At 37.3% G+C, this 15,851-nt stretch overlaps 1 protein-coding gene across 1 annotated transcript; it reads left to right on the top strand.

The window, feature by feature from the left end:
- The first annotated feature begins 12 nt into the window (after positions 1 to 12).
- Positions 13 to 3,989, top strand: LOC149046905 (adenosine receptor A3-like). The gene has a single exon (XM_089202588.1). The coding sequence runs from the start codon at positions 1,469 to 1,471 to the stop codon at positions 2,624 to 2,626; it is 1,158 nt and encodes a 385-aa protein (XP_089058714.1). The 5' UTR covers positions 13 to 1,468; the 3' UTR covers positions 2,627 to 3,989.
- The last annotated feature ends 11,862 nt before the right edge of the window (positions 3,990 to 15,851 follow it).

Raw genomic sequence — 15,851 nt, 5'->3', positions numbered from 1 at the left:
CCATCACCTTAAGCGGTGCATATCTACGTACCTTATGTACCGCATAATACTGCCTCCCCCCTCGCCCCGACTTTGTTTTTGCAGTCGTTGTGGGTTCATTAGTCGAGGGTTAATATGATAACAGAATTATATATAAAATAGAAATAAAAATAATAAATCTGTATTGTTTTACTTATCAAGAGTACTCTACACTCAAATAACCGGAGCAGATTAGAATTGTAAAAATGAAGAGTTGCATATATAGATGGTAATGCACTATAAAAGATTATACAATTAGCTCAGTTATGCACGCATTCTGATTGGTTCTCACTTATGATCTATTGGAGGACAGACGTATAGATAACGTCATCATTAAAACTTTTTAAAATTCTTTATTATATAAAACAAATAGTTGCCGTAGGTCTGTTCAGTAACAGATCACAGATGACGTCAAAATGTGGTAAGAACAAAAAAGTGGCACACGAGGCGCAGCCGAGTGTCACTGACGATTTATTAAGAAGGGTGTTGACCATCATAAACCGACCTTTACAGGCTCACCATGCTTCACTTTGCATAATCGAAGAATGTTTACATTAAAGAGATCGGGAAACTTAACTTAACCCATAAACTCCCAGAAGTACTCCACATGTAACTTCCCTTCTCAAACTTATCAAGTAGAAGTTACTATCGTGATCTAACAGCAAATTCTTGTAACTAATTTACAAGGAAATGTGTAGTAGCTAGAGGGGAGAATTAATAATCAGATCTTAGGAATTAAAGAGTGAGAGGAATACCCTCTAAATCAGAACGCGGGTTATACAGGTTACCATGTAATGGAAAGGATGCCTCGGCTGCTATAGAATTGCAAGTTTTTTTTTATCCGAGCGAGATCATCAAGGTTATTTTTAATGAGAACGTCCAATTTTGGAACCGAAATTGAGAGTTTTATGATAAATTGAACCTTTGCTCAGTGAATTGCTGGTTTTCTTTTTTTTTTTTCTTTAGCAAAGATTTTAAAAGTTTAATTGGTAAAAGGCCAAGTTCGACATCTTACTGAGATAAACAGGGCTCTTAATAACTTTTTTTTCCCATAAACGGCACCCTTGTCTGTGTCGTAAGGCGAAATCCAAACACAAGGCCTGTTTGCAGGATAAATAAACGGCGGTGAGAGCTCTACATCTATTTAACCATGGCCCACCAAACGCGCACATTTACACAAGCACCATGCTAAAGGTAAATAAATACTTTTTAACTAACAGCTGCAGGACAGCTGTCACCTATTACTTTTCAGTAATTACAGTCATATCTCTTACCAAGAGAAATTTACAAAGAACCTCCTCCTCCGCAACTCAATGGGCGATCTCTGTCATCAATAAGGTGTCACGATCAGTGGAGCGCTTGCATTCGTAATTGGTTAGTGAACAGTACAGAGGAGCACAACATATGTCGCAACCAGGCTTCTTCATCGTTGTCTCAGTATCATCTCAAAATGAACAAAACGTCTTCGTCGTCTTCTGCTAGTGTCAGCCGACGAAACGATACAAATGATGCATATGATCGCACTCAGGGGGAAGGCATTGCACTGTGCAGCGCTTTAACGCTAACATCTATTCTAGTTGTCATGGGAAACTTACTCACCATAGTTATTTTTGCGAAGAACAAAAATATTCGCAAGAAATATTTGTTTCTAGTCGTCAATATGGCGTTTGCTGATCTGTTCCTAGGAGCTTTGAGTTTACCAGTATACATTTACGATGTCGGGTCTGAGTTCCACCTATGGACCATGTTCGTTGGAAACTTATGGACCTACAAGCCTATCTTAATTCCCTACATGATCGTTGACACAGCTTTCTCGCAGGCTTCTCTTATTTCTGCAGTGTTCATAACGTGTGAAAGATTTTACGCCATACGTTGGCCTTTTAAGCATCGAATATTATCGACACAAGCATATCGCATAGCTATTTTCCTAGTGTGGATACTAGCTTTCCTTATTTCCGCAATCTGGACCGGTTCAAACCTACTATTTTCTTACAAGCACACTATGTTAATTTGGGGGCCATACACTTTGTTTTTCATTTTAATCACATGTGGCTGTAACATTGGTATTTGGAAAAAGTTTCAAACTGAAAGAGTCGCCGCTTCACATCAAGAAAGTCGAGACTTACAAAACAAGCGCTTAACAAAGACTTTGTTAATTGTATCTGGCCTTACTTTACTCGCTTGGCTTCCGCTAGTTTTGTTAAACTTACTCATGTATGTTTGGTTTTTCCATGTACCAAAACGATTTTATCATGCGGTAAACCTTTTCAACTACTTCAACTCTTTTGTCAATCCAATTTTTTACGCATTAAGAATTGCTGAATTTCGACGAGCACTGGCTTTATGTTGTAGAGGAAGACATGTGCAAGCAGCTGTAAACACAGAGCTTTCTAAAAGAAGGAAAGAGAGGCACGGAACGACCGCTGAGTTTAGTTGTGAAGTGGCTTTCGAACAGGATGTTATGGATACTGAGTTTAGTCGTGAACTGGCTTTCGAACAAAGTGTTATGGAGTTTAGTCCTAAACTGGCTTTCGAACAGGATGTTCTGGATACTGAGTTTAGTAGTGAACTGGCTTTTGAACAGGATGTTTTGGATACCAAAATGTAAAACAAATCATTCAAACACTTGCTAGAAACTCGATTAAGACGAAAATAGGTAGAACACGAGCGAAATATTTCATTAATGTCAGGAAGTTGAAGTTAAAAACCTAACAATGCCTCTAAAATGATGAAAATGACATTGGTAGTGTTAATTATAATTATTCAAACAAATGAGACATTAAACATTAAATATTCACCACGATGAATAACCACAACCTTTTCAACAAAATGAGACATTGAATATGGCACCATTCTTTCACGTTTCAATTTAAGTATCGAAGAGACGGCCTTGTCTATATAATCACTCCTTTATGTTTCTACTTATGTCAAAGAATGTTATGTATGTGTATGTTGTAGAGTCTTAAAGTGAGATTATGAGTTTGAGAGTTGATAGCCTGCCGAAGAGGCCTAATTTTTATTATTATTCAAGCGAATAGAAGAAAGCACAACTGAGGTGAGCGTGAAGCGCGAGTCACACGTAAGGGGAGCAGGGGCACAAAAAAAGTTAGTAATTTTTGCGCTTTTTCTCCAGTGTGTCCTAACCCTTGCTTACACCTCATACTCAGAGAGGACTTTCCATTTCTCATTTAAGATATTGGACTATGGCAGAGAAGTAATATAAAACATTGTAATTTGCATGAAAAAGAATCCGTAGAGATAAAGAGTTGGAACAGATGTACCAAATGTGTTTGCACAAGGACTCCATATGGTATAGAGTACGATCACGAAAGAAACAATTCAACAAATAAACTATAAGATTAGTATACGATCACAGATGACGCGATCGAAATGTAGTAAGAACAGGAAAGTGACACACGAGGCAGAGCCGAGGGTGTCATTAATCATGTTCTTACCATATTTAGATATCTTCTGTAATCTATTTCTGTAGACACTCACGGTAACATGGAACATATTTGTCGTACGACTAAAAAGTAAAATGTTGTTAAAGGTGACGTCATCCTTGCGTCTGTCCTCAATCAGTCAATCAATCAATCATCTCAATTAGGTCGGTTAAAGACGGTCAGGCAATACACCAACCACTTACAAAACGTAGAAGTAAAAATTACAAGCTACAAGAAGTACAATACAGAATGAAAAGTTAACTATACAAATTGACACGCTCTTATTAAGCTAATGAACTAAGGTCATTCCTAAATTCTGTAAGAGACGTAATATCAGGCATATCAGGGAGGAGCTGATTCCAGTCTTTAGCAGTGCTTGGGAAAAAAGAAAGATTTGAACACGTCTTTCTTACAGTGAGGTTCAAGAAGCTTAAACCTATGGGTACTCCTGATACGAGTCTCATCACTTAAATTTTAAAAGCGGTAATCTTAATGTCAACTAAACCATAAATAACTTTATTCATGAAGACCAAGCGAGATTTTTTTCTCCTTTCTACAAGAGTGCAAAGTACCTCTTTTCTAGCATGGACGTGACGATTGACGACCAGTCATCAGTATTCGTTTGTACAAAAATGGGTTGTTGCTCTTTGCACTTTCTCTAGTCTGACAATAGATATGCCAAAGAATCAATCAAAAATGCATGTATTATTCAGCTTATAGCGTCTATATTCATATGCAGTTAATAAAATTTGTAGTGGAAAAAGTAATTCCTACTTATCTTCACATTGAAATGTAAATCTCCTCACTTCAAGGACTCATGCTGACGCATGCGCAATCAAGTATGCGAAATAAAGCGAGGAAATCTCCTAACCAGGAAGGGGAATTGACCTAAAACGAGAGATGTCGAGTATGAACAGAAGAAATCCATTTTTTTCGACCTTTGTGAAAGGAAAATGGTGATTACCGTCAGATGGTATTCGATGTATACCAAAATTTTGGCAGGTATTTCTGTTTGAGGTTGTTAGTAAACTTTTCATAAATTAAACGAATATGGAGGGACAGATACTCCAAGCTTTTCAAACACGTCCTGGAGGCTAGGAGAGTAGACCGAAATAAAACTTTTGACAACTTACACTTTCAATAGTCGCCTTAAAAAGCTTGAATTTACGCAAGTTTCCAAAGGAAAAGTATCCTTAGATAGATTATTTGAACATGTGCCAAAAAAAATGGCATTACATGAAAAAAGTTTCTACTCTCTACCAGTTATCTTGAATAGCACGAATATATCAATAGCTTTCTGAAGGATGAAATTGTTAGGAAGTCAGAGATTGATTGCAGCCTCTCTGTAGGGACTTCGGATATGCGATGCGTCATGATCTTCAAGCTGGAAAAAAAATACTCGGTAGGTACTTCCTGGTAATGGGGGTGTGCCGCTGGATGAGGTCGCATTTTCACGACTGAATTGACTATATCAATAGAGTTACTATATTTGGGGTCGCACATTTTCGGGATTTTAAGGGTAAGAAAATTGTTTCAAGTGGGAATGTGAAAATGGTAAGATTCAATGCACCAGAATATTTGTATTGTTGTACCGCAAGTAAAAGTTTCAAACGCACCAAAATGTTTTTAATGTAAATAAAAAATCAAGTGATTTGCATCCTGTTTAAGAAATGAATCAATTCGTTTTAGGATGATCTACTTAATAAAGTAGATACATAACCAGTGATAACCATAATGTGACTGACGGTTGGGATCAGGAAAATTACATATGTTCAAAAATGAATACGATTGTGTCTATAATTAGTCACGGAATAGGTTGAGGGGCCAGTGGTACATACTCGGCAAAAATTGACCGAAGTATCCCCCTCCTCTCTCTCTCTCTCTCTTTAGATCTATAAGTAGATATTTGCTACTTTTTTTCTACTCACGATTTTAATTCCTTTAATTAAATAAGGAAGCGATTTAAAAGGTATTGTCTTAAACAATAATACTTTATTCTTCGACTGTTGTAGACAGAAACTAAATTTTAAGGAATATAACATTTCTATAACCTTTTTTATATCACCTACGTAGCAACTACCTACTCTGCGGTACGCGGACCTAAATTTTAAAATAAAATCCGGCTTTTGGCCAAATCCGAAGGTCATTTAGGTAAGGATAAATGCCTTCAAACCCCCCATCAATCTGAAATATTTTTTGGTTCTTTGCCAAGCTTAGTTTGAATAATATCCTGTTGTTAGCTAACAGTTAAACTCGACCTTGATCTGAACAGGATTTTTTGAAAGTGGCCACACCTTTTTTGCCTTTTAAAACCCCTCGATTAGTTTCTTGCGACGCTTTTTTTGCATAGAAGGTCAGCGCTTTGTATAAACGATTGCCTTCACCTTGTTTGACTTCAAATTTATACATTAAAACAAATTTATTCCAAAAAAATGTAATTTCGTTACAAATACGCATTTTTGTAGCAAATACCCACTTTCGTGTTTCGCTGAAGAAATATCTTGTTATATTTTAAATACGAAAAAACGGACAAGAAATCTAACTTTGGAATATGAGAAGCGCAATTCACGTCTTTCCAAATCGGGCATCGTGGTCTATTTTAAATTAAACAAGCAATTTATTTTTCTGTTTATGTGTGTTTTGAACGGTTTTTCTCGAAAAAATCCATTGTTTTTTAATCTCTCAGGATTCTGTGCTAGGATACATTGCCTCGGGAAATTTGCAAAAGATTCAATTGCCCTGGCATGCTATTGCACATTCTGGACTTTCTTAATTCAAAGAAATAAGTCCGGAGGGAGCAAATACTCACTTACGTCTAAGGCTGATCGTCGAAGTTAAGACTTGTTATAACAAATAAGAACATGCATTAGCATAAGCATGACGGAAGCGAGGGCGCCCTGAACACAAGCATAAACTCATAGACGTAGGCAGATTTGATAATTACCCTTTTTTGGTTCCATACCTTCTCGATACAGTAAAACAAGATGGCGGACTTTCGCTCATGCTAATGCCCGTGCTTACAGCAGCAAATTCTCATTTGACGTAAGCATAAGCGCAAGCACAAGAAGCACAAAAACATTCGTTCTGCTTGTGCTTACGCTTTTGCTTGTGTTGTGCGCGTCTTCACTGCCACGTACTCATGCTAATACTTGTGCTGTAGAAACCCCTATTACCGTTTTGCTTATGCTTGCACTTATGTCTTAGTGAAAAATGGCTTTGACGCCCACAGGTTCGTTCTAAACCTAGACGTTTTCAGTTGGTCGAAGAAAATAAGAGGGAAAGTTGATCGTAGTAATTTGATCAGAACAAACAATTCATAATCACAGTATTGAGTCAAATAACTCTGCATTAGGGGAATGAGGACAGTGACGTTTTTTTTTTTTTTCGTAAGGGGTCAAGGTGAATCTAAGCCAAAGAGAAGTCACCGAACAAAAGATTTAAGTGAGCAGTCAGTTTTGCTTGCACTTAAGATATACAAACAACGTGAAATAAAAATTCTAAGCGCTATTTTACAGAGTAGCTTTAAAGGTTTTGAATTCTCCGAGCATATCCAAACATAACAAAAGGCAAAGACCAAACCTCAACACTGTGAACTCTGTGTCCTATATGCTATGATATGGGTGCTTGCGAGTGTGTACTAAATTGAGGGTAGTTCACTGATTCGCCTGCTTAAAAAAACAGTCAAAAGCTCAACAGGCCCTTGATTCTGTTTGAAAATAAGTGCTGTTACAGCTGCGTTTCAACTACGGTAAAGGTTTCTGTATCCACTGTTGTCCATTTTAAACAGTGACGCTTAAACGAGTGAATACTTCTATATCGAGCGCTTTTTAAATAAGATCGATGAACGATTTTCTGTCTTAGAACTCAAGAGTGGGCGTCAGTGAACTCTTTCTCTAAATGATTAAGTTGATGAAAAATCAACTAACGCTTGAAGCATGGATTATCAGCTCAGTGATCAGTACAAAAAAATACTACAGCAACAAAAAATAAGAACGATAACAATACTTTTATTGAGAAGCTCTCGTCATATAGACAATCATTTTAACTTAAACTGATCAAGTACCTCTTTCATGGATGTGAAAATAAGAACTAAGATACTATCTGAATCTCATTAAACCCTTTCCACCATACATTAATTCAACGATTAAACCATCCAATGATTAACGTCAATCAAATTAATTGAATCAATTATGCAGTCCTTAGTGCTCCTTAAGGTGATCATGATTCCTCAGAAATAAAAGATCCCGAAAGATGTTTTTAAAACGCAATAAAAAGGATAGGTCGCAATTCTCTCAAAAAGAGATACGATGAACCAAACTCGCCTGCGTCATTCCCTCGGTTCGAGTTACATTTTGCGTTAGCTGGAAGCAGTAATTTTTAAGGAAATACTTCCGCAACAGTGTAATATATAGTTTACGGGAAAAAAAATACACCATTTTCAACTAACTCGACTGAAAACGTAGGTCCCAGGAGTCGTTGTCTCGAAGTCATAATTTCCATCCTCGAGTGAAGGTTCTGCGCACGCTTTTAGCTTTATCCTTTTTTTTTCCTTCAGAAGAATTATTTGTTTATATTTTTCAACTTAAAGATAATCATTTTGTGCAGTTAACCTAGCAATGAAAAATATAGGTCACCATGCTCTTTTAAGAGAGAACGAGCAGTTAGGTGCACGCGCTCATTTGCGCGCGCGAACCTAACACTCGAACGGAACGCTATAATTGAAGTATACTTTATATTATATTAACTTATCAAGAACTCAACAATGAAAGGCGAACACTTTCATATGTTCCCTAATTTCCACATACATGGCTGGTCTTAAGCATAATATATTTAACGTTATCTGTTAAAGTAGTGCCTTAATGTCTTAAATTTTTTTACTCTGCGCGGATTGTAATATTTAAAGTTCGGAAAAATGCTTTCATATTTATACTTAGTTGACCAATAATCTGTTTGAAACTTAGAAAAAGCAAAGTACGTCTCAAAGCAAACTCAAACAAACTTTTAGCTATTCAGAAACAAGCCGGAAAGCTTGATTACAACTCGCGCAAAAATTAAAGGCATTATGGTACGCAGTGAAAATGGACGGCTAAGAGATGTTCAAACCTAATCAGCAGCTGTCATTTTCTTTTGACGTTTAGTATAAATTGTCAGATAATTGCGCAGGCTTGACTACGGTTGGGAAGACGATTTTCTTGCTGTGGTCTAAATAGACAAATGTTAACGAAAGTCCTAACGAAAAAGCCCTGAAACATTTTGCGCTATTGCACGCAGTAGTGATCTTCATACTAGTGATCCTCAAAGGACTAAATTACGGTCTAAACAAAGTCAGACTGTATTGACCGGGGGCTGACCAAATGGCTAGTAGCAAAGTCAGACTGTGTACTGACCAAATTGCTAGTTGAAGAGATTGGATGGCTTGAAAGCAGAAAAGTGGGCCCTGCTTTTTGCTAACGGGCAATTGATTTTCCAGACAATGTAGATGTGCTATGCTTTGCAACATTGCAATTGTATGCAACAATTAAATAGGTGGACACACCTTGAGATTAAGCGATAGCATGCAACGTTGCACCATCTTTTAGGGCCTTCAGTTTTTCATCAGAGTTCTCATAGCATGGTATTGTGTTTGTCTGCTTACATGAACAGCACGTAAAATGAATTTCTATGTCACTAAATGAAACAAATTTGTACTGCAATCTGTGGCTTTTGAACAATGCTTTCCAGAATTACACATTAAGTTTAAATACGTTTTAGCTAAGGAAAAGGGCAAAACAATTCATTTCTTGTGCTTTTTTCATGAAGCATACAGTTACTTTTTCTTACATTTTCTCTTCTTTGCCTCTTGTCGAACTTTGTCATTTAAGCGCTGTTTAGCTTTTAGAACTTCCTCTTCGTCTTCTTTGCCAGAAATGAGACCAAGTGCCACTGACCTGGGATCACTTGCTACTCTTTTCCAGACAATCTCTCTCTTCACAGTGTTATTGGCCACCATGTCTTCAGTTAAACTAAGGAGAAAACAAGTCTGCTCGTCTGTAAACTTTCGCCAAACGCGAGAGGATTCACTTGAATTGGAAACGGCCAATGATTCGGCAGTATTTGCGTCACAGCTTTCAAGCTCAGCTCAGTGATCAGTACAAAAAAATACTACAGCAACAAAAAATAAGAACGATAACAATACTTTTATTGAGAAGCTCTCGTCATATAGACAATCATTTTAACTTAAACTGATCAAGTACCTCTTTCATGGATGTGAAAATAAGAACTAAGATACTATCTGAATCTCATTAAACCCTTTCCACCATACATTAATTCAACGATTACACCATCCAATGATTAACGTCAATCAAATTAAAACTGCCGATAGAAAATCCATCTACTTCTGTTAATCAATTATACAGTCCTTAGTGCTCCTTAAGGTGATCATGATTCCTCAGAAATAAAAGATCCCGAAAGATGTTTTTAAAACGCAATAAAAAGGATAGGTCACAATTCTCTCAAAAAGAGATACGATGAACCAAACTCGCCTGCGTCATTCCCTCGGTTCGAGTTACATTTTGCGTTAGCTGGAAGTAATAATTTTTAAGGAAATACTTCCGCAACAGTGTAATATATAGTTTACGGGGAAAAAAATACACCATTTTCAATTACCTCGACTGAAAACGTACGTTCCAGGAGTCGTTGTCTCGAAGTCATAATTTCCATCCTCCCTAATTTGGATACATCATTGTCATATCGAGTAGTGATCATATCACAGTTCATGTCTCCCAGTACAAAATATTCTACATTTTCACTATCCAATTTTCCAATTTGGGATTCAAAAGGTGAAAAATGCCAATAGGAGAGTCAGGTGGTCTGTACCACGTAACAATCACAAAAGGTTTTGAATTTGGCTTATGGATTTCCAAGCAAAGATTTTCTAATGCATCCATATGAAGGTCATTTCGTACAGTAAAGTTGATTGAGGTTTTTACATAGAAGCATACCCCTCCGCCGGATTTTGTAAGTCTATCGCGGCGAATTATTTCGTATCCCGAAATATGAACTTCATGATCTCGAATACTCTCGTTCAGTTTCGTTTCATTTATGGAAACAATATCGATATCATTGTCTGCTAATAGGATTCTTAGGTCGTCTATATGTGTTGTTAATTGATTAATATTGAGTGATTACTTCCTGATTTTAGGTTCTGAGACCTAGTAAGATGGAGGAAAAAATCTTAAGTAGTGAATTATGAATGGAAATGATTTTTGAAAATGAAATTAACAGATTTTCTCGCTCCGCAAATTAGTACTGGCCTATATTGTAAGAAGAATCAAAAAACCTTTTTTGCACTGAAAAATTTAAACTGTGACCAGCGGTTGATATAAAAGTGCATTGGACCGGCGCACCGGATGATTCCAGAGCGGATTTAGGTGAGTGTAATCTTCTCCTATTTGTGTACCATAAAGTTAAATGTTCAGGGCCTTTTCGTTAGGACTTTCGTCAACATTTGTCTATTTAGACCACAGCAAGAAAATCGTCTTCCCAACCGTAGTCAAGCCTGCGTAATTATCTGACAATTCATGATACTAAACGTCAAAAGAAAATGACAGCTGCTGATTAGGTTTGAACATCTCTTAGCCGTCCATTTTCACTGCGTTTTGCCCGTTGAAGTAAACTTATTTCTTGCATTGTACTTTCATGCAATTCCTGGACCTCTGAGCTGGTTTAAAGTCAAATTTTGTTTCATCATATCAAAAAACGCAAGTACATTGCCTTGAGAATTAGCATCCATTCATCTGTACACAGTATCGCTGCGGATAGTTTTATGAAAAGCTATTTTTTTTTCAATTGAGTGTTGTTAATCAATACTCAAAACGCCAATTGAAGGCAGCAAAGCAAGAATTGCATGTTCGTACACTGCATACTTATGCGTACTTCTAAATTGAAGTAAATGAAAACGAAATAACAAAAACACAAGAAACTCTTTTGACAATTAACTTAAGCCCCGGCCAAACGATCGCAACATGTCAACGCAACATATCGAAACATTGTTGGGCGCAACATGTTGCGTGTGTTTGGCCACCGTGTTGCAACATGTTGGGTGTTGCTGGCTCAAGTTTGAAACTGGTCAAATTTGAGCCAACAACACCCAACATGTCGCAACATATCGCAACACGGGGGTCAAACGCACGCAACATGTTGCGCCAAGCAATGTTGCGATATGTTGTGTTGGCATATTGGCCGGGGCTTTAAAAGGCGTATGGGCTAAATACGTCATAATGTTGGATTTACGACGTTAAAATTATTATTTCGAAAAGCTATTATGACTCATAGATGCTTTAATTAAGTACCATAATGCCTTTAATTTTTGCGCGGGTTGTAATCAAGCTTTCCGGCTTGTTGCTGAATAGCTAAAAGTTTGTTTGAGTTTGCTTTGAGACGTACTTTGCTTTTTCTAAGTTTCAAACAGATTATTGGTCAACTAAGTATAAATATGAAAGCATTTTTCCGAACTTTAAATATTACAATCCGCGCAGAGTAAAAAAATTTAAGACATTAAGGCACTACTTTAACAGATAACGTTAAATATATTATGCTTAAGACCAGCCATGTATGTGGAAATTAGGGAACATATGAAAGTGTTCGCCTTTCATTGTTGAGTTCTTGATAAGTTAATTAATATAATATAAAGTATACTTCATTCGAGGATGGACTCGAGCAGCTCATCTCTGAACCAACGAGGATAACACCCACCTCTTCAACTCTAATTGATTTAATCTATACCAACTGCTCAGATAAGATCGTTTGTTCGGGAGTTTGTCACATCGGGATAAGTGATCATAGCATGGTGTATGTATATAGAAAACTTGCCCAGAACGGAATGTCTAATGGACATAATTCTATTACATATAGAAATTTCCGAATTTTCGTTATGACATCCTATCTCAATGTTGAGATAATGTATATGAGTCTTCCAACCCAAACGTGATGTGGCAGCAATGGAAATGTACATTTCTAGCTATTGCTGACAAACATGCCCCACTGAAAACGATGCGTGTTCGTTTAAGGAGTTCTCCATGGATTACCTCTGAATTGAAAGACTCTATGCATAATAGAGACATATTAAAAATCAAAGCTAGCAAGACAAATGATCCTAACGATTGGGCATTATTTAAGAAACAAAGAAATATAACCAATAAGCAAATACGCTCAGCTAAGCTAGTTTATTACCAAAATAGTTTTAATAAACACACCAGCGACTCCCGAAAGACCTGGCAGACTATAAGCGAGCTAACCTCTCGAAAATCTGGGAAAACGTCAGTGGCGTCACTAAAAGTGAACGGATTAACGATAAATAATCCGTTGGAGCTATCAAACGAATTCAATAACCACTTTGCTAATATTGGTCCAAAACTTGCCAGTGAGATAAATTGCGATAGTGGTGGCTATCAAAGATATCTTACCGCTACAGATAAACGGTTCAAGCTCCAACCCACCAATCCAAATAAAGTATTTTCACTTTTAAATAAACTAGACAAGTCAAAGGCAACGGGCTTTGACAAAATATCTGCTAGGTTGGTCAGGGAATGTGCTGATCTTATTTGTGTACCGATATGTGATATTTTCAATCAATCTATTAACCAAGGGACGTTCCCAGATGACTGGAAATATGCAAGGGTTTCCCCTCTTTATAAACAGGGTGACCGCGGTGATGTAAAAAATTACCGCCCAATATCGGTGATTCCAATAGTGGCGAAGGCGTTTGAAAGGATAGTTTATGAACAGTTATATGCCTATTTGAAAGAGCACGATATTCTATGTCAAAACCAGTCAGGTTTTCGTGCTAATCATTCAACTGTAACAGCTTTGTTGGAAGCGACAGATTCTTGGGCATATGATATTGATAACGGGAAAATCAATGGAGTGATTTTTCTGGATTTGAAGAAAGCTTTTGACACTGTTGATCATCAGATTCTTCTATCGAAACTAAACTATTATGGTATACATGGCAAATCTTTCAAATGGTTTCAGTCATATCTAGAAAACCGCACACAAAAATGCTCTGTGAACGGGTCGCTTTCCAATAGCTACTCACTGACATGCGGCGTCCCTCAAGGGACCATCTTCGGTCCATTATTGTTCTTATTATATATTAACGATCTTCCAAATTGCTTATCAAATTGTAAACCCAGAATGTACGCTGACGACACGCACCTTACATATGCGGGCAGTAATCTTGAGAATGTTCAGTTTTGTCTAAATGAAGACCTAGCAAACGTTTTCAACTGGCTACAAGCAAACAAACTTACATTGAACATGACCAAAACCGAATTCATGCTAATGGGGTCGAGGCAGAGACTGAATACTCTCACAGCTTCACCAACAATTACAATGAACAATACTCAAGTGAGCCAGGTTACAGCTACGAAATCGCTTGGTGTAATAATAGACGATAAACTCGATTGGCATAGCCACATCGAAAAATTAACCAAAAAGATCGCCTCTGGTATCGGGGCCCTAAAGCGAATTAGGCACCTGATCCCAGCATCAACCTTACATCTCGTTTATCAAGCCTTAGTAAAACCTGCTACCGTATTAATTACGCAAGTTTGATTGCAAATACCTACACTCCATATTTTCTACGGTAGCAAATACCCACTTTTTGTAGCAAATACCCACCCTCCGTATTTGCGACTGTAGCAAATACGCAATGTTGGTAGCAGATACCTACCATAGGTATTTGCTACCGTAGCAAATACCTACTAATGTAGCAAATACCTACCAGGTAAGTAACTGCTACCGTAGCAAATACGCAGTTAACGTAGCAAATACCCACGCCTTTTTAACTCTCTCTCTCTCTCTTTCTCTCTCTCTCTCTCTCTCTCTCTCTCTCTCTCTCTATTGTCTTTCCCTTTGGTTTCATCGGAGTTGAAACGAAAATGACTTGAGTATGTCCTCCTACATGTCATCCTCTTACAGACTACCATCAATTTACGACCAGAATAATCTAATCCATACACGTTTTCCGATCGATGGATAGGGTATGCTTATTTTCACGACTGGAATTGACTGTACATGCCATAGATTGGATTGCGTTTTCAATAGAGTTCATATATTGGGGTCACATATTTTCGGGAATTTGGGGTAAAGAAAATTTCTGGTAATTAGGAATTTAAAAATAAGAAAAATCTCGGTTAAATTTTGTTACCGTATCACCAAAAGTGACTAAGATGGGGTCTATAATTGGCTACAGAATAAACTATAATGCGGTAGGGATTCTGATAGGTCAGCGGCCATACGCAACAAAAATTGACCCTATTTCCAGGTTCCTCTCCCCCCGACCTTAGAACCCATTACCTTAGGCGGTGCATGTCTATGTACCCTATCTTAGGGTACATAGGGCTCCTCATGAATTAATTTCTGTCAGATTAGGGGATCCCGTTTTAATAGATGTTCCAACAGTGGAGAAGTGATATTTTTATTGTAATTAATTTCTTTTTCCACATAATACTGCCTCCCCCCTCACCCCGACTTTGTTTCTGCAGTCGTTGTGGGTCCATTAGTCGACAGTAAATATGATAACAGAATTATATATAAAATAGAATTAAAAGTAATAATTCTGTATTGTTTCACTTATTAAGAGTGCTCTATACTCAAATAACCGGAGCAGAATAGAATTGTAAAAATGGAGAGTTACATATAAAGATGGTAATGCACAACAAGAGAATATAGAAGACTTTATATTCTCTTGTGCATAGATATATGTTACAAAGATGTCAGACACAAGAAGAGCGTTGACCATCATAAACCGACCTTTCCAGGCTCACCATGCCTCAATTTGAATGATCAAAGAATGTTTACATTAAGAGGTCGGGAAACTTAGCTTAACCCTTAAATTCCCAGAAGTGCTCAACATGTAACTTCTCCCTACAATATCCACACATTAAAGGAATACCCACTTGTTTAGAACGCAGGTTATACAGGTTACTATGTAATGGAAAGGTTGCCTCGGCTGCTATAAAAATGTCAAGTTTTTTTTTTTATCCCGGCGAGGTCATCAAACCTATTTTTTTATGAGAAAGTCCAATATTGGAACTGAAATGGAGAGTTTCTTCGATTTTTATGATTGATAATATACATTTTAAAATTACTCAGTGCTGATTGGTTAAGATAAATGCAGTTTTCAATTAATTCAGTGCAAAAGAGAGTTTATTCAGTGTAGAAGAGGGTGAATTCAGTGCAAAGAAAGTGACAAATCAAACATTCTGATGGGTCAATAATCAAAGAAACTCACAGGTAGCCAATCAAATGCGAGCCTTGGATGTCGCAACAAACTTTGAAAATTTGCGAGCGAAACAATGGCCGGTGTTTTAAGTAGGTTTCCTTTCACCACCGCAGCTGAAAAACCGC

This window comes from Pocillopora damicornis, chromosome 4 (genome assembly GCF_964200805.1).
Source record: "Pocillopora damicornis chromosome 4, jaPocDami1.2, whole genome shotgun sequence".
NCBI classification, from domain to species: domain Eukaryota; kingdom Metazoa; phylum Cnidaria; class Anthozoa; order Scleractinia; family Pocilloporidae; genus Pocillopora; species Pocillopora damicornis.
This window is presented reverse-complemented; position numbering and strand designations above follow the sequence as displayed.